The sequence below is a fragment of the Anopheles coluzzii genome, chromosome 3, assembly GCF_943734685.1.
Source record: "Anopheles coluzzii chromosome 3, AcolN3, whole genome shotgun sequence".
NCBI classification, from domain to species: Eukaryota; Metazoa; Arthropoda; class Insecta; order Diptera; family Culicidae; genus Anopheles; species Anopheles coluzzii.
In genome coordinates this window covers 62,442,209-62,466,723 of record NC_064671.1, presented here as the reverse complement: position 1 = coordinate 62,466,723, position 24,515 = coordinate 62,442,209, and the positions used below count along the sequence as shown (strand labels likewise).

The 24,515-nt window shown below is 40.9% G+C and overlaps 2 protein-coding genes across 7 annotated transcripts in view; both read left to right on the top strand.

Annotated features, from left to right (window-relative positions):
- The window catches only part of LOC120957098 (reversion-inducing cysteine-rich protein with Kazal motifs), a 53,572-nt gene that overhangs the window by 3,737 nt on the left and 25,320 nt on the right, over window positions 1–24,515 (top strand). The window lies entirely within an intron of this gene.
- LOC120957101 (general odorant-binding protein 45-like) lies at window positions 21,033–22,855 on the top strand. Its single transcript, XM_040379107.2, has one exon. The coding sequence runs from the start codon at window positions 21,448–21,450 to the stop codon at window positions 22,516–22,518; it is 1,071 nt and encodes a 356-aa protein (XP_040235041.2). The 5' UTR covers window positions 21,033–21,447; the 3' UTR covers window positions 22,519–22,855.

The window sequence follows — 24,515 nt, the reverse complement described above, 5'->3', positions numbered from 1 at the left end:
TTTTTGTTTGTGAATTCAGTTTTAAACTATTTGAGCACATTTCGCTTGCGGGGATGATAGTTTAAAAATAAATCCACTATTTTATAAGGTGGAAATTTGATGGGTTTTGCGATGAAATGGAGATTGAAATGCATGGTCTGTTGATCTATACCAGCGGTCGCAAACTTTGCGACCGGAAGAGCCAAATTCGTCAAAAATGTTCCTAGAGTTTCACGTGAAGTGCCAAATTTTTAAACCAAGAGCAAAAATGCGGGAAATTTCTATGAAATATATGAACTGGTAAGAGCCACCATTTCGATATCAAAGAGCCGCATGTGGCTCGGGATCCGTACTTTGCCGATCGTGGATTTATACCATACATTCACAATAAAGTTTGTTTGAAACAATAGTCTTGAAAAGCTGGCTGGGGTGTAAACATGTTTCCACAAATTAACAACAATTTTTAACCCAGCGATAAATTAAAGTAAAGCCAGCTGCAACTACGTTGAACGTAATTCGATGTCTATCTAGATTGCCCTTCCAGATGTAATATTCATTATCTAGGATTGAACATTCATTCAATAAGAGTCACCTCTAAGCCACTTGAAACCCGATATAAATGTTAGTTTGTAATGCAAATAAAGAGAAGAAACCCTAAAATACACTATTTTTAGTTACAATCTCATGTAGCGTAGTAACTCTATGTACCTATCGCAATGATAAATACAGGTTTCCTCCGAGTTACTCTATTAATGTGCACCATAGGCAATCACTTATCTCGAATATTCAGGTACAACGAACTTCGAGGTTTTGCAGTTCAATTATTCCGAATATTCGTATGATTTTGCTAAAAATCGTAGATTTTACCCACTTAATTAGTTATTTGATCTGATTTGAACTGAAGATTATTTTTTTTACCAATTTGTTAAAAAAATATTCGAATTTTGAATATCACGTATAGCGAAATTGCATACAGCAATTATCCGCAGTAATGCTCGATATACGCGAATTCGCAGTACGCGATTCCTCTAAATTTGACAGCTCCATGTGTTTTTTGCAAATATTTTAATTCGTTGAAATATTTTATGCTCTTTTTGAATTTCCTTAATGTTCTTAATACATTTTGCATTCAATTTGTGCAAGAGATACCTGTTTTACAACAAAAAACTTTAAGAAGAATCCGCTATACGCGAAAACTCGAGATACACTATTGCGCTCGGTCGCGTACGATAGCGTATATCGGATAATAACTGTATATCGAGTATGGTGTATATCGGGGAACCCCTGTTTAACACGTTTTACAGTATAATTTTTTATATATAGCGAAGCATAATTTGTTTTATTTTGTCATATCTTATCTGTACTTCTTCTACTATTTAAATAAACTGTGATGACAACATCTTGTGTTTAAAGGCTTTTACATTGTTAGCAATACGGAGTGGTACTATCCCAAGTAGTTATTCCTATGTAATTTGACAACATCCACCTAAGAATCCAATATTTTGAAAGAGTGTTTTACAATTTAATGAGTTAAAAAATTTATAGAGAAAAAAATCTTTTAATCTCTTCAAATTAAAGCTTAAAAATCTCTCTCTTATCTCTTTAAATTCTCTCAGCAACAAAAAAAAAAAAACAAATCAAATCCAAAATGCAGGAAAGTTTATACACAGTTATCGTAATCAACAATTGAGAAACGCATCTATCCATTCGATATGAAAAATACAATCTGGTTGATAAATGTGAAAAATAAATTTTTGGAAATCGTATTCAAATTGTAAGTGAAATTATTTATTATAAATTATCCATGATAAATTAAACCCCTGTTGAACGCGTTTTACAATTGACAGATTGTGATTCATACATTTTTTGTAACACTGCGTCTTCATTTTTTTCATAGTCGAGTCGCAGTGCCATTATCACTAAAAGTGTATCCTTCGTTTTCTTCGATTAGAAATACTGAAATACTCTTTTTCGTGCGAACGAACATCAAAATTCCCATGCAATCAATCCGACTGTTTGAAAACACTGTGACTTTATTATCCGCCACCTTCAGATTTTACTTAAAAGCTGTAAAAGCATAACAAACCTGTTGGGGACAAAAAAGCAGCAAAACTGTTTCCATTAAATTATGCCGTTAAACTTTCACAATGGGGCTCGTAAAGTCAGAAATCATTGTCGTTTGTGCGGCAACTTGCTTTCGTTTTGTTTGATAATGACCTACAATTAATCCCACGCGCAAATATGCAAATTGATTGACATAAAATGTATTGCACTCTGTTTACGACCCACTCTACACACCACATATTGGTGATGTGTCAATACCATATTATTCAAATTTATATCAACATTATGCGCAATAACACCGTAGCTCAAATCTCAACGATGCTGAAGCGAAAGCCTGCTTTTAGTGGAATTATATCTTGTAGATGGCAGTCATCTTATCGGTCTTGGCTATTATAAACTTCTCAAATCAAAGCAGGCGTATTTCGAAGATGATGAGCTTAAGCCATACATTTAATCATTTTTAATTAATCAACTTGATCTCTAAACATACGAACCAGTATTTCAACACCTTGTAGGTGGATTCGGATTCGAGCATCACACGTTTGGCCCACCGGATCTGACCCAAACTGCGTTGCGTTGCGTGGGGCAGCAAACCGTGCTGACCTCTCATCAAATTTGCATAACATGGCGATTAGCGAAGAATGCCGTGCATTTGCCGTGCGTTGTTTCGCTGGAGTGATCGAACGTTGTTTATTTTTATTTTCCTGTGCAATATTTTATTTCTTATGGTGTCCAGTTTTTGTTTGGCGAAACCTTCAAATCACATTGACTCGGGCAGGGAGATGCCGTGTTGTTTTGTTTTGTTTTTTGTCCCCGCTTGTTTTTGGCCGCGAAACGTTTGATGTCTACCGACGATGACGCTTGGCTTTAAGCACAGTGCCATGTCAAACATGTAGTTTTTGTTTAAAAAATATAATAATTTATTTATTTTATTTTTTAACTTCATTTGCGTTTGTTTAAGTTATTAGCAATGTAAGACTATGCGGCTGCTTTGAATTAAGCTTCATACAAAAGTTAACGTTAATTATTCTTAGATGACAGCCTCTAATTAGATGATTATTTGCAACTTTGTGTTGTCTGTTGATTTGTTGCTCCTGCGATTGAATTATACAGTGATCCCATTCACAAAATGTTTCTTTGATGCTAGCAGCAACTTAATAAACTGTAATAAACTAAACCCAGAATAGCAAAATAGGACACCGCAAATTAGATAACGACGGGTGACTGTCAATACGATCGATTCTGGAATTCATTATATGGCATTTTACTAGCCTTCCCTAGGGGAGGTATGCATGATGGTGTGTTAATTAGTGTCGGACTAGACGCTGGCAGCCTAATTAATGTGTTTCCACTTTTATCGCTAGGAAAAATGGCATAATCGATCTCATACTATAATTAGATCTCATACATTAGATCTCAAACCTTTTGAATTTGTTCACCTTGGGGATATTTATATTGTAAATCCTGCTTTACAAAACATATTCTATTTACAGTGATATCGCTGTATGCTTGATTATTGCACAATATTCCATGAAGATTTTAAACATTTAAATTAAATACAATCATCATGCACCCAATTTAACCAAACACAAATACAACTACCAGCTCATAACCTACATCACAAAAAGCATAGCTCTAAATTTTCCCATACCCAACTCAATCGGCTTCTCTATGATAATTTCCTACTCGTATCTCGTTTGAAGATATAAATTGAAAACTTATGTCACTTTGTAACAGGGGATTGTGCGCGACACACTACAGATTAATAGCTGAAAATGGGTAAAATATATCACGCGATGGTTAGAAACAACACCCTTCCCCTTCCATTCCTACGAAAGCTCGTTTCGAAACGAGCTTTGGAGGTTATATGTGGAGCACCGGTTTGTGAACCCATTTCCGGCGATTCACAGCGAACGCGTGAATGTGTTGAGCTTACTTCTGTTCGCGTATTAACAAACACACACGGCGTGCTGCGCGAACATACGATCGAAGATGATCACCGTTCAGGGCAGTAAAAGGGTGATCGTAAATTCGTTGTGACATCTTGAATGGGTCGATCGTTTTGAGGTGGGGAAGGGGAATGATTTGCTTCTTGCCGCTTCTTTGCATCGCAACGGAGATACATTTTATTATGATTATACTAAATCATGAACATAAAGAATATCGCTAGGCTATTATCTTTCTCAGCACGATAATTTTAAATGCTTCGTTTAAATATTTAAATGTTTGTGTAAAGGAAACGGAGGAACGAAACAACTTCTTTGGCTGTTTATACGATCATCGCATCGAGTGATATTTTGGGCTGGGTCATCGTTCAGCCCAGTATAAACTTGTCTTAACTGTAATTTTAATAGCTTAAAAAGTACTCAACAACCTACCAAGGGGCATGAGCGTGATTGAAAGCACAACTTTACCGCACAAGCATGCACTCAGCGTGGGGCGTCCGTCGATTAAGCGAACAAACCAACCATCAATTGCATGCTCCGGGGCAAGAGAAAAAGGGCTTACAGTTCGCCAATGCCAAACAGGTTACATTAAGTTATCATTTATCTTAAACACCAGCCGATACAGTGGTACCGATTCACGCACATCTCGCGTTATGCAAATACTAAGATGACAGTCGATCGACAGACGACGCGGATCGAATGGCAGTGAAGCGCGCGATGCGTTATAATAAGAAACTTGCGGCGCTAATGTACTTATCAGCTCGTTGACAAATGAACGGCTAGGACGTGCCGGAGGCAAACCAGACAGTCGGCGCGAACTGGCGACCGCGTCGGATCTACGGATGGATTGTGATTAGGCTGTCGCTGGCAGGCGCAGCGAACGTTTTTAATGTCAGAACCGGATCGATCGTGATGGATGTATGAGCTTAATTATCAGCTTAAAAGCTTAACTCGGTCGGATTGCCGTCGTTAGATAGCAGTTACAATTGTTGCTAGCCTAACTGTGCTCACCTTCACAGGGAGTGTAACTGATGACGTCTTGTATTTCACGCGTTATGTCAAAGCTGTTGCGTTAGCGCTGCATTGATAGCCGCTGTAACACAATCGATTAGGGCACGTGCGATCGAACAATGAGTGTGTCATGCATTTGCCATATGAATAAAGGAAGTGTCTTTTATCTTTAACTTAAGCACCGTGCAACAATCGAGTTCTAGTCAGTCACGCGATCAATTTACCAATTCCACCGGGACCTGTTTAGCAGTTTCGGTTAAGCACTGCACGGACACACCCCAGCCGCGACACCCGTTTGCAGCATACTAATGGTCGCCATTAGAGCGTTTTTAGCATTTCTTTTGTCTTACTTTACGACCCATCGCAACGACCGGTTTCATCTTGCTCGAGCAATGCTCAAGCTAGATGGTTAAGAGAGTTTTACATTAATAAGCCATTCATATTCCTGCCGAACGATTCGCGCCGCCCAGGGGAATGCACAGCGGACCGTTTGCGCGTCCTAATGGTCGTCGGGCTGTTTTGCCGTCGTCGCTTGCTGCACACGGATCAGGGAAAAGGTTATCGCGGCTAGGGCGCAGGCACAGGAAACGTCAACGTGACGATGGACAGCGCGAGTGAGCGCTGGACTTGGTTAGGGTTTGTAACGCGAGTATTTGCTTTGCAGAAAATTACCAGTTTTACGACTTTAGATTTCCACACAAGTTTTTGTTTGTATGTTTTTGTACAAATCTAATTTAAAAGAATTGATAAGGATTTGGCGGAATAATTATTCAACTTCCCAATTCTCTTCTTATTTCATGTACAGCTCACAGTTGTGGCAAGTTGTACTGGGTTTCGTATTGCGTATCTCGTCCAAGGCTGAGAAAAGTGTAAGAAAAAACGGACAGCTATTTAGCGATAATACAACAAATACTACACAGCAAATTTTCTCATCCTGCTTCAGTAAAGTTTTTTACTGAAACGGTTCAGTAATAGAATATTTTACTGATTTTCAGCATGAATGTCATGTTTTTACTGACTTTCAGCAAAATAATTTACTGAATTCATTTCAGTAATACGCATTTTACTGAAAATCAGTAAAATAAGTGTCAAATTAGTCGTTTCACTGGATATCAGCAAAACAAATTACTGCAAATGCAGCAATTCATTCTGTCAAATCGACCTGTCAGTTAGAACATCAAAACAAAACAATGCGGTACCTACTTGCTCGTGATGTGCAAAAAGTTGATTTTGTAGGCGCTTACAGGCGCCCTGGTGAAATTTCGGGTGATATTTCAGCTTACGGGATTAATTTAAAACAATTGGCAGCCGTGTTGGTGTGTAAAATATTTGCTACAATCCACTGTGCTTGCTGAAATTGCGTGGTGTCTGTGAGCGCTTACTGAACCATCAAAACTTGCGGCGGCAAAATACAGTATAAAAACTGTATAAAACAACACAAAACATGTATGAATGTGAACTGAGGGACTGGCAATATCTGCGCATCAATAAAAACTCAATTTAAAATAAAAATTTCGTCATTTTTTAATCGCTACCAACTACTGAAAAATCAGTAATATGAGAATGGCTTTACTGGGATTTCAGTAAACGAGCTGTCATTTTGGTGAGCACCGGACATTACTGAATGATTCAGTAAATATTCTTTTTACTGAAAGGATTACTGAAACTTCAGTTATAAAAATTGCAGTAAAGTTTTATTGAAGTTCAGTAAAAAAAAGTTTTCTGTGTACACACTTATCGAAGAGAGCCCTAGATGTGCTGTATTGAAAAGGCCTGTTACACCTTCAATACCACATCTAGAGTACTCTTCTATTCTCTTCTAAGATAATATAATTAATCTAATTTGAAACTAATGAAACAAATTCTAAGACTAATTGTAAAAAGTCGAAATTTTCTTGTCATTAAAGTGAGCTTTTGAATTCCCTGTTAAATATCTTATTCCTCTTTTTTATCTTACGAATTAAGTGATAATTCCAAGCTCATAAAGATATACTAAGCCACCCACCCATAAGAGTCATGCAAGATAATCTAGTGCAAGGCATATACTAGATCTAAAATATTTCTGAGCAAATTTCCAGCAAATCGTAACAACACCAGATGTGCTTAAGACTTAATGACTTGTATTAGCTAGGATATTTAGGATATTTTGTCTTAACTAGGACAGAGAAGAGTTTGCTTCCTGAGTTATTAGATGTGTTTTTACCATGGAACCTGAGGTTTGTGAAATAACCAGGAGCTCCACAAGTACGGAACTTGAACTCCTGACAAACATTTACACCTCGAAAACAGGGCAGATGGTTTCATCATATAACAGACAACAGTCATATAATGCCAACTCTTCTTAAAGGCTTATTTGTTCGTAATGGACCATCAGGACACAGGCTTTGAAATCAAACATTTCCTCCAGCTACAGTGTGATCAGTTTGTATCCAATGTGTTGTCGATTATTTGAGCAGGAAATTCTCTACCTATGGTCGGTTGCGATTGGTCATTTGACAAGATTAATAGGCGCAATCATGATTTTTTTGTAAAATGAGATTAGACCAGATAGTTCGTTGGACATCACTATCTAAAGGCATATTGACAACGAGACATGAAAGATTAAATCCTTAAAAAAACTCTTCACGTGCGTCATCAACCCTATTCAAGAGATGTGAACTTTAGATGTAGTATCGGGTAGAACCTTTTCCCAACACACAATGAGTGTCACAACAAACGACCGGAGGGAGTAAAACGCTTCCTACGACACCATCGAACGAAGCACCGTTTGCACCCGACAAACAATCAACATGAATGTCTACACGGACGGGGTCTTTTTTTTGCATATGCACAACATATTAAACCACAACCATTTATTCCCGTCCCATGAGCTGCGCTGCGCTACGTGCACTACTTCCCCGGTGGGTTGGATTAATTTATGCGTCTGCGGCACGGCATCGAACGAAACAAAAAAAGAAGAAAACCCGTTCTAGCTCAACTGCAACTCCAGCTGACAAGTGCTCCCGTCCAAGCGTCCAAACCGTCGACAGCCGGGAGACTCGAAATCTTGCCGACTGACCGACCGACCGAGGGCACCGGGCACCGATAAATCGACTGGCAGCTACAACCTATTTGTCAAACAGGAAAATCTGGCTTTCAACACGATCGCCAGCACAAAAAAGGCGCCCCGGCAGGACACGGCATGTGGCGCGGCCGCATTTGGGCGGTTGAAGTTGAACGCACCAAAAACAAGAGCAAAAGTCGCTTAAGAACACTGGTCGCCTTTTGCCTTTAAAAAAAAAACGCTTCGGCTACTGGTATTCTGTAATATTTCATGCAATTTTATTGGATTTTTTATTACCTTTCTCTCCTTCCCTTTCTCGCACACACACGCACACATATACTTTGCTCGCGGTTCCCGTAAAGGAATTCGAATCGAACTCTATCAAATCGTTTAAATGCTGTCCCGTGCTGAACAAGTTTATTTCCGCCGCCGCACGCGTAAGTGGCCGCCCGTTTGTGTGGGATTTCATTTCAATCCGATTGCTTACCGCTCATTGCCGATCGAATGTCGGCTTGCGCACGGTGACCGTAGGCGTGTTGCGTATGGCGTGTTTTTTTTTTCATTGCCCCGTGTTTGGTATTTTAAAGCGTCTGCCGAGTTAAACTGTTGCCTCATAAAATGTAATTTACCCTTTCATTTTTTACCGTGGGATCCCCTTTTGCAAGAGTCGGTACAGACAGGCAGGGCACTGCAGTTCCATCCGGTGCAACACTTAGCCTCAGCGTCAGCCCTTGGTCTTAACCCGCTAATTGATTGAAGTGATATAAAACGGTATATAGCAGCGGTTCATTTCCTCCCGTTTTCGCTAGCCAAATGCTTTTGCCAGCTGTCAGCAAGGAGTAAAGCTTCACCGTCCTCTTGATGCTTTAATTAAGCTGTCAAGCGGGGATGCGCGGCTCATGCAATGTAAAACGGCTCACGGTGTTATTTGATGCAGACGAAATCATCTGGCATCTTGTGTTGGAGTGGAAGTAAACCATAAAAATCATGGTTTAGCAAAAATGAATTATTGGAAAATATTTCCCACCACTCTCTTGAAAAGGAAGTGTTGCATTGTTAATAGTTATTAATCAAAATAAATTAAAATAAAGCTACTTCCGGTGCATATTCCCTGATGTTGAGTGACAGAGTAATATTAAACAACATTCGTCTGATGACGAAATTTAATATAGAATCATAATTGGAATGGCTTTTTAAACATGTTTTATTGCGTTCATCACATCCAACCTTGGTACGATGGTACATAGACAGACGGAATAAAAAAACTGGAAAAATGTCTGAGCGTATTCATTTAATCATAAGTGGGAGGTATGCAACGCGGCACAAGTAGAAGCACTCCTTTCCAATTCATTTACTAGCACATGTTTTTAAACGCGAAATCAAAAGGACGATTGCATTTTATGGTGCAATATGCAAGACCTATTATATTACTGCAGCTTTTGATAATATTTGTTTCGTATCGCTTTGATTTCACATTCCATTCTGCTGGAATGCATGCAATAACCAACGCTTTGATTATTCAACAATTGAAGCGTGCTTAATGTTCAGTAAGCTCAGCCATCAATGGTATGTTTTGAGCAGCTATGCAAATTAAATGGTTCAAGAAGAACGTAGACATCAGATGTAAGCTGTAATTAAAATTTATTCAATTTATTTTACTGGGTGAGATGAAAAAACTGCAACAAGCTTTTATTATTTCCGACTGTTATTATTTCTGAACCGCTCATCTGAAAGATATCAGATTTATTCCAGTGGCAGCTCATTATGTTTGAAAAGATTTGAAAATTAAAAAAAAAACTTAGCTTTGCCAACAGAACTTAAAAACCCGAAACAATGTGAGCTGCCATCACCGCCGATGGTCTCTATCAAAAATAGGTCACAATAAAAGCGAAAATATATCGCCAAAATATTTGGGAGCTAACCCTGGGCACGGAAACATTTCGGCCACATCCCTTGGACATCCCAACAGAACTCAGTACAAACGCACGCAGCATGCACCAGCCACGAATGGTAACAAAACGGGGTTGCTCGATTCGTTTACACTTCACGATGACCTTCAATATCACTAGATGCCAATCCGTTGAACTATTTTGATACTATTGTGACAGTAAGGTTTAAACTAAAAAATAATGGGCCAAAATACCGCAGAACCACCTTCGGACAGCGTGCGATGGCTTCATCGACCGTCGGAAGGCTATTATTTGAGCCAATTCGAATAAATTAACAATTGATTCTAAAATATGATGATATTTCCGAGATGTTTTGCTTTCCCTTAATATAATTAAAATTTGAATTAAAAACATATTCAGTTTTACTTTGTTGCAGTTTTTTTATCTCACCCTGTAGTTTCTCATGGCTGAAGTTTTCATTAACATGATAATATAATGTTCTACTTTCAGTTTATATTCTAATAATTTAAAATGACTACAATGCCTCAGCTAAATAACAAAAAATGCGCCTCAAAGTTTATGTATATTGAATGTTCTATTTAAATAACACTGAATTAACCATTTTATACGATTAATCGGAATAATAAGATCAAACACGTTACGCTTCATTACAATTGAAGGCTTCAACACCTTTTTTAGGTGTTTGTATGCTCTCTTTTAATTATTAATAATTAATATTTTGTTAATGTAGTGCCATTAATCCGAAAATGATTGTAAATTATTTTTTGATCGACTGTGCCACCATCCACGGAAAAGATTTTATCCTTTCTTGCTTCAAAATCAAGAAATTGACAGATTTTCCATTGGTTATAGTAGCTTTGTTGCACTTTTTTTTTATTTTTATACACGCATATAAATATAATTGAATAAAGCCATTGTATACAATTAGCATCCTCAAGTGGAAATGGTATTGTAGCGACCTTGGCCGCTACGATACCGTCGTACGAGACCGTCGATGACAGCTGATAACGGCGGCCGTATCCGTACAGGCGGCTAAAGTACACGAACCGTGAAATAGGAGAGGAGGTGAGAGAAAGATCATCGTGAGAATGGAGAGAGGACAAGGTTGACGATCGAAGGAGCCAACGGGCGATGGCGGTAAAAAGATGAAGGAGATTCTGGTGTCGGTGCTTGGCTTGATCGGAAGTGTAGTAATTGAAATAAAAGTTCTGGTGTTGGGGAGCATAAAATTAAGCATTTTATTTATAATAAATAGTTCTAACCGTTTCATCTGGTGACAGCGGTAAAGCGCAAAATTTAGCGCATATAAAGTCATTTCTGGCTGGTGTTCTTAACCCGGGTAATTTGGTAACGGTAAATATTTTAGTGATAAGTGGTGCAGGGAAAACGCAGCGTCATAGTGGTAATTATAGCTAGTGAATTAATTTTAATATACATATATTTAGTGGCCTAATAGTAAAGTGCATAGTTATTAAAATATTTTGAAAAAGTTATAGTGTCAGAAAAAAAAATCTTTATTTAGTGAATTTTTTTTTATTAATCATAGTCACATATTTTTTCGTACATATAACATATAAGGTAATGAACAACAAAGTTCTGTCTCTTAGGAACAGAACTGTTCAAATTAACACCGAAAATATAACAAATATTCGTATCACCCAGACTGCAAATCATTTAAATTCAACAACAATTAGTGAAGCGTGTTTAACTAAAAATTATAGCTTCAAAGAACGCCTTCAAATACTTAAAGCAGAGCTTCTTAATCAAAGCGCGGAACTTGATAGAGCAATAAACGGATCGCATAATAGCATGGCTTACGAGTTTCCCATTAAACAGGCAATGCTTTGCATTCCTGAATTTAACGGAGATGCAAGAGATCTGGATGGTTTTTTGTATCAGATTGAATATTTTGCAAATCAGATTCCGGAGGGAGAGGCTGAAGAGGATTTGATTCGCACAGTTATGTTTAAGTTAAAAGGAAAAGCAGCTGGTTTTTTTAATCGTATTTTGGACGATACGTGGGAAAAGGTGAAGATGAAATTGATTAGACAATTTGGAGAAAAATTTGACATCGAAGCCATTTTTCAACAAGTTGAGACGCTTCATCAAGGGGTCAATGAACCTTTCTCGGAATACAAAGAAAGGGTGTTAACACTAAAAGAGCAAATCATCAATAATGACATAAATAACACGGAAGATTCATACGCGATGAAAAATTTAAAAATTCACTTTTTGGCCGGTTTAAGGAAGCCAGAATTGCAAACACTCGCGAGAACAAACAAACATTTACATTTTAATGAACTGTTAGAATATCTCCAGGAAGAGGTAGTTCAAATAGAACACATCCGAAAAATAGAAGAACGATTAAATCGTACAATGATTTCCGAAACAAACGACACCATAAACAATGCTCTTTTCACCAATTCAATCCACAATAGTGTTGATAACGGAAGCTCATCCAGCCCACATGTCCAAAATCGCGGTATTACTAGAAACCAGCAGTATGTAGATTTTCGGAATAATAGTAGAACACGCTGCGATAATTATATTAACAGCACTCAAATGTCAGACCCGAATCATTTTGGGCTACCACAACATAACAGCACTACATACAATCCTAACATTACTAACAACACCAACAATTTTTCACGGCCAAAAAGATTTCCAACGCCGTATAGAAGCTATGGTGCACAACATATTCCAACACAAAACAATTATTCACAATATACTCCAACACAAAACAATCATCCACAAGGGCCTTCTCAATACAACCATTTTAGAAATACATATAATCCAGCCCAATCACATAACAGTACAAATCAAAAAAACTACAACACGGAACACTAGTCGGTCTAAATAAAAATTCTAGTGTTCCCATCGTTAAAACTGATTTGTTCTGCCTTAGGGCAGAAGAAGCACACACAATCGAAAGGGATCCGATAACAAATAGTGAATACATACACAATTATGAATCACTAGATATAGCATTCACTAAGGAAGGTAAACTGATGGTTCAAATTTTATCAGAGAGTGAAAAGAAAAAAAAGATTAATTATCTAATTGATTCGGGAGCATGTTCGAATGCATTGAGTTGGGAATTAGCAAAAGAGCTTGGGTGTTCTACAATAGATTATCAGGATAAAGTAACGTTTTCAAGTTTTAACGGAACATTATCCGACACTGTGGGTTCAATTTTTATAAATTTATACGTTGGGAAATCGTTGTATAGAACAAAATTTTATGTTATAAGAACACTTGGTGTTCCTGGAATAATTGGGGCAGAATTTTTAATAAAATATACTGTTAATGTTGGGGAAAACTTTCGAACAATAAATTTAAAGAAACCATCAGGTGAAAAAATAGAGGAAACAGAAAAAAAATGGGAACAGAATACAAATACTGTTATCGATGATAATAATACTATACCACAAGATAATTTTGAACTTCTCCCAAATATTGAGAAGCAACTTACAGATTGTGATTTAATTGAAACAAGCAAAAGCACTCCATTGGTGGGCTTAGAACGATTTGGGGAATTAATGAAACAAATCAATATCGATCATTTGGATAGTTCAATGGCAACGGATATGAAAAAAATTCTCATTGAGTATAAGGATATATTTTACTTGCCGGGAGATAAACTTACATATACCCAAGCGGCAACGCATGAAATCGAAACAAGCTCTAACGTCCCCATTTACAAAAGGCAGTACAGATTCCCTGCATTATTAAATAATATCATGGAAGAGCATGTAGAGGAAATGCTGAAACAAAAAATTATAACCCCAAGCAAAAGCCCATGGAATGCACCCGTGATGTGCATACCAAAGAAATCTGATAGTGAAGGGGCACGAAAATATCGTATTGTTGTTGACTTTCGTGCGTTAAATTTAATAACAAAACCATTTATATACCCTATTCCGAGGATAGATGATATTATGGACAATATTGGAAACAGTAAATTGTTTTCAACAATTGATTTGAAATCGGGTTTTTTTCAAATTCCCATAGCACGCAAAGACGCTGCAAAGACTGCATTTTCAACGTCTAAGGGACACTATGAATTTTTACGAATGCCAATGGGTCTTAAAAATAGCCCATCAACATTCCAAAAACTAATGAACACAGTCCTATACTCAATTCAGCCTGTCAAAGCGTTTGTCTATCTAGATGATATTGTGGTGTTTGGCGAAACGGCAGAGGAGCATAATTTTAATTTAATTAAAGTTCTTAAAGCGCTAATGCAATACAATCTTAAAATTGAACCATCAAAATGCAAACTTCTTCATACAGAAATTAATTATTTGGGACATACTATAAATGAACAAGGAATTAAGCCAACACAAGGAAATGTGAAAGTTATATTGGATATGCCAACACCAAAAAGTATAAAAGAATTACGATCGTTTTTGGGAACAATTAACTTTTATGGTAAATTTATCCCTAACGTGTCTGAAATCAGGAAACCATTACACGAGCTACTGAAGAAAAATAAAAATTTCGTTTGGGATGAGCACTGTGAAAAGGCATTTGAAAAATTAAAACAATTTCTAGTTTCAGAGCCTTTGCTGGTACGACCAAATTATAAAGATACCTTTGTCATTACAACCGATGCTAGTGATTATGCTCTTGGGGCAGTATTATCCAATGAAACAACGGTAGACAGACCAATTGCATACGCTAGTAAATCCCTTGTAGGAGCGGAAAAACGGTACCATCCTATTGAAAAGGAACTTTTGGCTATTGTATGGGCCGTTGAATATTTTAAACATTACATTTATGGGCAAAAATTCCTAGTTTATTCTGATCATCGACCGTTAGTATCGATTTGGAGGCTCAAAGAAAACTCTCCGATACTATCAAGGTTAAGATTACGACTCCAAGGGGTGGAATGCGAAATTCGCTACAAAAAGGGAAAGGAAAATGTAGTCGCTGATTTTTTATCAAGGCTACCAGAACTTAATCGGAACGAAATACAAGAAAAACAAGCAAACAAGACAGTAGCCGTAGTTACACGTCAACAAAGTAAACAAATATTAGAGTCACTAAATAACAAAAAAGAGAATAATGTACAAGATGATGTTGTGAAAGACGAACAAGAAGATCACTGGGGAAATTTGTTAAAAATACATTGGGATGGGGATCTAAATGGCAAGGAAATGCAGAGAAAAGAACAACTAGATAAGATTAAACAAACAGTTAAAACCAAATTTAAAAATTACAGCTCAGATCTAGACAGGATTGAAATTGAAAGAAGCGAAGTCAATACCGTGCTTCAAGAATTTCACGATGCCCCATTAGGAGGACATGTAGGGGTAAGAAGAATGAAAAAAAGAATCAAGGAGTTGTTCTTTTGGAGAGGAATGGATAGTGACATTGAAGGGTATGTCAGATGTTGCAAGTCATGTCAACTCAATAAGATAGGAAAATTTAACAAAATCCCTATGCAGATTACCACTACCTCGAAATACGCATTTGAAAAATTATATATGGATATCGTTGTCCTACCAGAATCAGAGGGGGGTAACAAGTATGGGCTTGTCATTCAAGATGATCTTACAAGATATCTTATAGTTATTCCCTTAGAAAACCAAGAGGCAACAACGGTTGCAAAAGCGTTTGTTGAAGGGGTAATCTGTCTTGTAGGTACCCCATCCGAACTAGTAACAGATCAGGGCACAAACTTCATGAGCCAAGTCATGAAAGACACTTGTAGGTTATTGAAAATTAAAAAAATTAATACTTCGGCATACCATCCACAAGCGAACGTAGTAGAGAGAGCAAACAGAGAGCTAAAAATTTATCTGAGACAATTTGTGGGAAAAAATTATCAGACGTGGGACAGAGTATTGCCATATTTTGCGATGGAGTACAATACTAGTGTAAACTCCTCTACTGGGTTTACGCCTTACGAATTGGTATTCGGTAAGAAAGCTAGATTGCCAACATCAATATTCCATAAAACAGATCGTAAAAAGTCATATACGGATTTTTGTGAGGAGTTAAGAACAAAACTAAGGGAAATACACGCTATTGCTAGAGAAAATTTAATTAATTCAAAAACAAAGAGGAAAGCAAAGTATGACCAAAGTACAAATGAATGGCAGCCCATGTGGGGAGAAATGGTTTTGGTGAGGAATAACCAAACAGGTGTAGGGCAAAAACTACAAGGCATTTGGAGAGGGCCATATGAAGTAGTGGAGATACCCAGCAATCAAACTTGCGTGGTAAGAAATGGAAAAAAGTTGGAAAAAATTCACAACAATAGGCTTAAAAAGTTTTATGATTAAAAAAAAAAAAATAATAATGAAAAAAAATGAATAAGGTTGATACCAATATACCAATACGTCAATAGATTAGGCATAGATTTAGAGATAGGGAATAACGGAAGTATGGGATATAGATAGCCAGATAGATAGGAGTTATCATACATAGGATATAGATAGTTAGGTAATTAGGATTAGTAGTAGGATTAGGATTAGGATAGGTAAATAGGATATGAAAGATTTAATTGTGAATAGATATATATAAACACAAGTATAATAATGCATTAAAAGAAGAATCGAATTATGAAATCGCGCAGAACTTTAGCAATTATACGGTTTTTATATAAATCTATGGAAAAAGTTGTAAATTAGGAATAAGGATTATTAAAAAAAAAAAAAAAAAAAAAAAAAAAAAAAAAAAAAAAAAAAAAAAAACTAGAAGAACTAGCACCTCATAACTTTTACGCGACACTTTTAGCCTACACACACGCACACATCAGCAAAATTGTATACGGTACACTATACACACATGGAACAGCAGCGAGCGGAACAATAGAAACACGGGTTCAGGGAGGTCGGCACAACGCCAAATGTAACACCAACAATGTTACGAGTTGCTTTCGTCTTCACACATGACGGCACCGATGAAGACGAATTTTATGATAGAGGTTGAGCTGGTGAGGTTGAGCTGTAGATTGAGCGGCGCAATTGAATGATGAGGCATCGAACTAATATGCAAATAGCTCCCCCAGCATGTGTTCGACTCACGGTTAGCAGCATTCAATTTATAACGAGCGGTCAGAACAATATACCCTATCAAATAAGAGAGAAAGCAATTACACAAAACCGAAGCATTATCAAATTAAATAGATATACTTATTTAGCGAGGTACACCAGCACCAGCACACGTCTATTGAAAGCACGAGGAAGGTTTGCCGGATGCGAAAAAAAAAGGGCAAAGTTCGGCAATATCGATATGCATGAAAAAAAACAATCCACGTCGGAATTTTCTTGCTAAAGCTTCGTTAAAAAAAAAAAAAAGTGTAATGACATGTAGCGACCTTGGCCGCTACGATACCGTCGTACGAGACCGTCGATGACAGCTGATAACGGCGGCCGTATCCGTACAGGCGGCTAAAGTACACGAACCGTGAAATAGGAGAGGAGGTGAGAGAAAGATCATCGTGAGAATGGAGAGAGGACAAGGTTGACGATCGAAGGAGCCAACGGGCGATGGCGGTAAAAAGATGAAGGAGATTCTGGTGTCGGTGCTTGGCTTGATCGGAAGTGTAGTAATTGAAATAAAAGTTCTGGTGTTGGGGAGCATAAAATTAAGCATTTTATTTATAATAAATAGTTCTAACCGTTTCAGTATGCTAATATTTAATTCTGGCTTGTAAAATCATGTAATGTTTCACTCTAATGAATGATTTTTCCTGTAACTTGCTCTAATGATATTGCAAATACGATACAATTAAAAATATTTTCATATTTACTTTAACCATGCAAATAACAGAAACCAATTTCTCCATACAATACAGTAAGATGGCTTACTGACTGCTCCACGGACACTACGTAACCCGTCGTTCCACCGTTTGTCACCTTTGATTAGAATAAATGCTGCTTTAGCTCAGCTGAAGCCAACAGCAACAAAAAAAGACAACCGCACAGCACGCAAACCCTTTTTCCCGAACGATCTTATCCAATCGCCCATTTATAGCTGTCACGTTGCATTCCGACGCACACGTACATACCACACGTCCCAGTTTACCGTGCGCACATCAAGCTGTCCGATTCGATCATGCAAACTGCAATTGCATTAGCCGTCCCATCGCCCACCGTACCCGAGGATCGTGCGGTTTTGGCTCTTCCGGAGCATGATCGCCACGACCCACGGCAATGCATTGTAGAACATTGTGGCCAAGCGCAGCCGTCCCATGGTGAGCGCAGGCAGCGAGTTGATTCAGCTTAACCATATCCTTTGCCCTGGGGGCGTGAGGAGCCGAAACACGGTATTGCACCCTCAGCGTGCATTTGCATTTGGTTGCATCTTTCCACCAAAGTGTGAGAGCATCGGACTGCGCGGTACGGTATGGTAGTGCTGCGTACACTTCTTAGTCGCACTTTGACAGACGATTTATTTTCGATTTTTCGCAACACGCCGGGGTACCATTTTCCGTGGCCATAAGTAAATACGAGGAGAGACGAACAGGACAAAAAAAAACAACAAACCACAACTCGCCTGCAAATCCCGTCAACTGCAGCACGCTCACGCGCCTGGCAAAGTTGCGTCGATAAACCCTGCAAACCACCACGAGGGTCATAAATTATTTTTGTGTGCTTCGCACAAAAATAAATCCCAAACCGCAGCGACGTTCCCGGGGGCTCATGTGAGCTGTGTGAGGAGACTTTGGGGATGGGCAGAAGACACCACCAGAATTGGAGAACCTTACCCCTCTGGCGCAGGGTGAAGGTTCTCGCACATTTCGCACAGTCCCGCTTTCATTCTGTTTCTCCTCCTGTTATTGTCGCTTGTTGCGCTTTGTTTGCTCAATTTTCTCGGCGACACTTCCCGCTTCCCAAAACGGTGTGAAAATAACGGGCGCGTGAACGGCGCATCGAAGCTGATGAGTGCGTAAGCAGGGCATGTTTTTGTTTTAAAGAGATTTTGTTGAAGGTTTTTTGTGTTGGTTTTCGTACACTACTTTGCGTAATTCTATGTTTGATTTAATCGCACCACTGTCACACAGTTCCCGTGGCTGTGTAATCCCAACGAATCGAGAGCATCCACGGGCCACAGCCCACGGCATGTTGGTAAAACATGTGTAATAAATTAATGTTGCTTTCGGTTTGGCGGCTACGTTGGTTTAAAAAAATATATATATATGATCGGGCACGATCACCACTCGGCCAGGGCCATACATCCTCCGGACGGCGGTATGTCAACGTGACAAATGTGACAGCTTCGCACAGAGTATCAGGCCATTTTTCTCCACTGCTCGTTGTGCGTACGGGATTAATGACGCTTCCTATGCCCAGTGTCGTGTCCAATGTCGAGCAAATCTTTTGCCATGTAGGAAGTAAAACGGTGAATAAAAATCCCTTATCTAGCACTCATTTCTTTCATTTGGTGAGCGTATGTCTTTGTCCCACACGTTGTGTTGATTTGTTCAAAGACTCATTGGACAATTTTATGTCCCCGATGAATCTGTTTTTTTTTTTTTATCGAATCTTCCCTTGCCTAACTCAGCACGGCAGGTAAGCGCCATACGGTGCGTGCGTCCAGTGCGTCTCGTGCGTCCATTGCGTCCCAATAGGGCTGATACATGTAAGGTTATGGTTATTTATTTTCCTGAAGTTAATGACGGTTCATTAAGGCGAATCGGGCGGTGCACACAGCCCAGCCAACTGGTCCGGCAGTTTTTAACGCTCGATTTCAATCAGGCGGTAATAAAATAAAGCGCTTCATTAAGTGCGTGATCCGTTGGCGTGATCTCGGCACCGGACGCCACGACCAGCAGCAGCAGTAACAGGACGCCCGGTTTTGCTAGTTTCTGGGGACGTCTTCGAAACTCTCCGACGGTTTTCTTGATTTCATGGGCGGAGATGCAAATTATAGGGAGTGGTGCGTGCGTCGCTTCTTGCGCATATGCTTCTCCCGTTGTTTGGTCCCGTTTCACGTTGCATCAGTTTGTGCGACGCGCTCTCTCTCTCGCCTTCTTGTCTTGTGCGAACCCTTTTTCTTTCGCCTGCAAGGGTTGCATACAACGCAACCCTGACCACAGTAGGCTGTAGATGATGAGGATTACTTTGAGTGATTTTATATTCCCGTCTCGGTGCCGTAATTTCAATGACGCTGGTTTATGATGAGAATTTAATTAACTGCACAATCGCGAAAACCGCGCTGGTCGCCGATCGACCGAAACACAAATAGGGGCCCTTTGCTTTGGGACAGTAAAATTTATACCAGTATTGCTTTCAGCTTTTTTACCTGCTATTATTGTTATTATGATCGTTTTACATGCAAGAAACAAGAAACACGACGCTACATTCCGCGTGTGCACCTGAGGGGTTTTTCATTAGCAATCAGAGCTGCGGTTTGCGATAAAGTTGTTAAGTTTGGAGCTTTGGAAGGTAGGAAGATAGGGATAACGCTGGGAGAAGAAACACCGTAAATGAATGCGTTTTTGGTTTCTTTTTTACGGTTTTCATTGTGCAAGTGTGCAAAAGAAATGAAAACAACTGACTTTTACACGTGAAAGCGTTCGAAAAATGTGTCACTTTTTTGACACATTTTAACGATTCATTCATGAAAGTTTGTGATTGGACGTTGGAGATACAACGTGAAAGTGCAAATTTTTTGGCTATTTGACTGGCAAAAACTTATCTTTGGCAACTGGTTTTAGTTTAATTTATTGTAGCGAAGAAAAAACAGCATCATTGTAAACTTTTAGATGACAACAAACCAGTTTCGATGCAACACGACACCGCTTGGAGCATTTAAACCATAACAAAATGGCATTTTTTGCACTTCCTGTAAACACACGTCTGCGTCGAAGCGTGTTGGTTTTATTTGTATTAATCATATAAGCCTGATTGTTTGCAAACGCATAAGAACGTACACCGCGAACTGTCCAGTTGGCCTAGTAACCGGAGCAGGGTTCGATAAACGTTGCGTTCGTCTGAAAAATAAGAAACTAAAGTGTCGGATAGTGCCCTCGCAGTGGTGCTCCACCGTCCACTGACCTCGGTACCAAACCTGATGGAGGAGAAGGGAGGCAAGGGAGAAGGATGAATTGCAACCCCTGATTGCGTCACACCGCACGCTGCACGTGCAGTTTGGAGTCAACATAGCCCGCGACGGCGGACCCTCTGCCGGGACACTTCGGGCTAGTGCGGCGGGAAAATAGATGAGCGACGGATGCGCCACAATCGGTGGTACAATCCAGTGGTGTGCAGGACCGCACACTAGGGGAGGCAGACCGAGACGCAAGGGGTGCCTATAAAAGCTCATCCATATTCATGTCGGTCGTATCAGTTGAGCGTTGCCCGGGACCAGGACCACCCGCCACCAGCAAGCGCACGGACACTCGACCCCGACCGGCAGCGATTTACGGGAGAGCGCGCGTACCAATCGGGACCGATCGCGCACATTAGCGGTGCATCGTAATTGCCGTACAATTATTGGTAATTTCTCATAATATCTTGCACACGCCATCGTCAGCAGTATGCAGCGACGAAACGCCAGTGGAGGGGGGGTTGCCGTATTGCTTACGGCGATCATGGCACTGCTCCCGACCGGATGTGACGCGTCGCTCGATGTGCCGCATCTTACCCTGTCGAAGAGCTTCTCGCGCGCGCTGCAAGACTGCATGGAGTACCTGCAGGTGCCGGGCTACCGGTACGCCGAGTACGCCGCAAACAGCTTTCCCGACGATCCCGAAACCAAGTGTCTGCTCCGGTGCGTGGGTCTGAATCTGCGCTGGTGGAACGACACCACCGGCATGCAGACCGCCGTCATCGAGGGCTTTTTCCATCCCGATCCGCTCGACGAGCTGTACGAAAACCGCACGGCGGAGTGTTTGCGTAAGGAGCTGTCGCACGCCGATACGACCGACTGCTGCTGTTTGGCGTACGACAGCTTCCGGTGCTATCTGCAGCACTACGGCAACTTGGTACCCTGCGCCCGGTTCTACCCGGAGGATGAGACGAGATTCGTGCGGGCGGCACAGGACTGTATCGAGTTTCTGCAGATACCGCACAAGCTGCTGAAGAGCTACAGTGCCGGCAGCTTCCCTGATGCGCCCGAAACGCGCTGCCTGCTGCGATGCTTCTTCCTGCGCACCGGTGTGTTCCACGTCGACACGGGCTTCGATGTTGAGCGGTTGTATACGCGTGACTACGAACAGCCGGACGAGCGCTATCTGGCACAGGAAACCGAAGCCAGGCTACACAAGCTGCGCGGTTCCACCGGTGACCAGTGCACGGAGGTGTACCTTGCGTATCGGGATGTGCTTGGCGAGTTGGGCAGGGCGTACTATGAATACGATGTGCTACAGGCGGCAGCCGCCAAGATGACGGTGTGCGAGGTGGCCGTAGAACCACCAGCAATGACCACCACCACTACCACTACCACCACCACTCCCACAACCACTACAGCGTGTCCTTCCACGACCGAGTTCAACTACAAGGAGCTGAACTGTCAGAACTGTGGGCGATTGTTCATATCCAACAACGGTCGAGTGTCGTGCTGCAGGTGTATGAAGTCCTCCACACCGTTCGGCAAGTTCTTCTTCTAGAAGCTCGTGTGTTTGCTTTGAGCGCTAAGTTTGGTTTAATAATTTATTACTCTATCAGTTAATAAAAGGTTTAGTACACATTTGATGAAACGCCTATCTCATTCTAAGCTGCATAATTCCGGAATGTGTTGTCCATGACATGAGATGTCCAAACCGCACGCGTAAGCGCGGACTTGTTTCACAACAATTAGAAGCCATCCCAACACGGACAGTGGCCCGCTAGTGACCACACAGTGTTATTTATGTCTTGCCACTCCAAAACAAAACGTGCGCTTTTGTGCCACATTCCTCGTAACCAAATGCATTCCGTGCGTATGACGCGTGAGTGCGCGTTATGTAAAAGAGCTTTTGGTTGCGTATGTAAAACAAATCAACACAATGCATTAAAATGTATTTCGTTTATTAAAAAAACATAAATATCAAATAGACAACATGGCTATGGCTATACTACCTAAAAACTACGTCCAAAGTGTTCTGCCTTGCATGTACGGTGGAAGGAGGGATAGGGCGATCGTTGTGCGTATGATCGTGCCGGCAGTGCTGACAGAGCCGTTGCTGGCTTATTAATTTTGTGTGATATACTGACAGGTGCTGGTTTCGTACATGGTAGTGGCAGCTCAGGATAGACCATCGGTTGCGGGTTTACTGTTTTCTCAAAGGGTCCTGTCCTACGTACCGCGGGATACAACGTTTCGACAGGCACTACCTTTGGGACTGATCCACATGTAGAGCACACCGGTGGCCGATGGCTGCATGTAGGCGACGTGCACTTAACAACGTGCACAGGAAGTGTTGGCTTCGGTAGTATTGGTGGGAAAGCTACCCTTGGCACGACCGGTTGATAAGAAGCGTAACTGTAACCTTCTTCTTCTTCTACTTCTTTTACTACTTCTGCAGCAACTACTTCAACTGATAGTGGAAGCACTTGTTTGTCCTCGCAGCACACACCAAGATTCGTGAGTGCGATGCGGGACGCCTCAGCAATGATACCGCTCGTATACCCATCAACACCGATACCGGTCAAACAGTCGCGGTGCGTGTTGTACACTTCCGAGCATACATCACAGCCGGACATTCGAACGCGATCGCGGCAGGCTTTCGTTTCCTTGCTCAGGTACCGCAGATCGTTCACCTCTAGATCGCGCACGTAAAACCGTGACAAATGTATGCCACTCTCGGTAGTGTACAGGCCGGTTCGGTGATCGATACAGTGGTACAAACAGCGCGTCTCCGGCACATCCGGCAGATCGCCCTTGCTGTAACACTGCAGCAGATCAGTCGGCACACGGAGCACGGTTAGGCAGTCGAGGGCGGCCTGCGTCGCCTGCAGCTTCGTCGCGGGCACATACTGTGGGCAGGTCACTAGATTACCAAACTCTCGGAAGTAACACTGGAAGGTTTCGTACGCCTGGCAGCAGTTGTTCGGTAATTCCGCTGTGTGTACATTCCGCTCCAGGCACTCACTCGTTCGCTTCTCGTACTGGCGATCGCCCAGTACGGGCTGGAAATAGTTCATGATCGCCGGAACCTGTAGCCCACACGTGTTGTTCCACCAGCGCAGATCCGTACCGACGCAGAAGATCAGACACTTGGTTTCCTCGTCCGGCGGAAACTCGTACGCTAGATACTGGACCAACCGATGCTTCGGCACCTGCAGATACTCGGCACAGTCGTGCACCGACTGGAGAAAACTCTTCTCGATCGTCAGTCCCTTGGTGTCGTTGGACAACACTTCCAGTGGCATCAACGCCAACACGCAAATCGTCAGCAGCACCAACTGCTTCATGGTGACACACCTTGTTTTCAACTTGTCCGTACGGCACGCAACACCGGTACCGAGTGGCGCTTACTTTATGTGGTAACTCGTGAAATGATAAACGGGTTATATACTTTTACCAGACTTAGGGCGTTAAAGCTTGCAGTTGCGGCTTCATGTGGCACGTAACCTATGTTGGTGCGTTGTCCACGCTCTGTGTCCATCTGTATTGTTGAGTGGA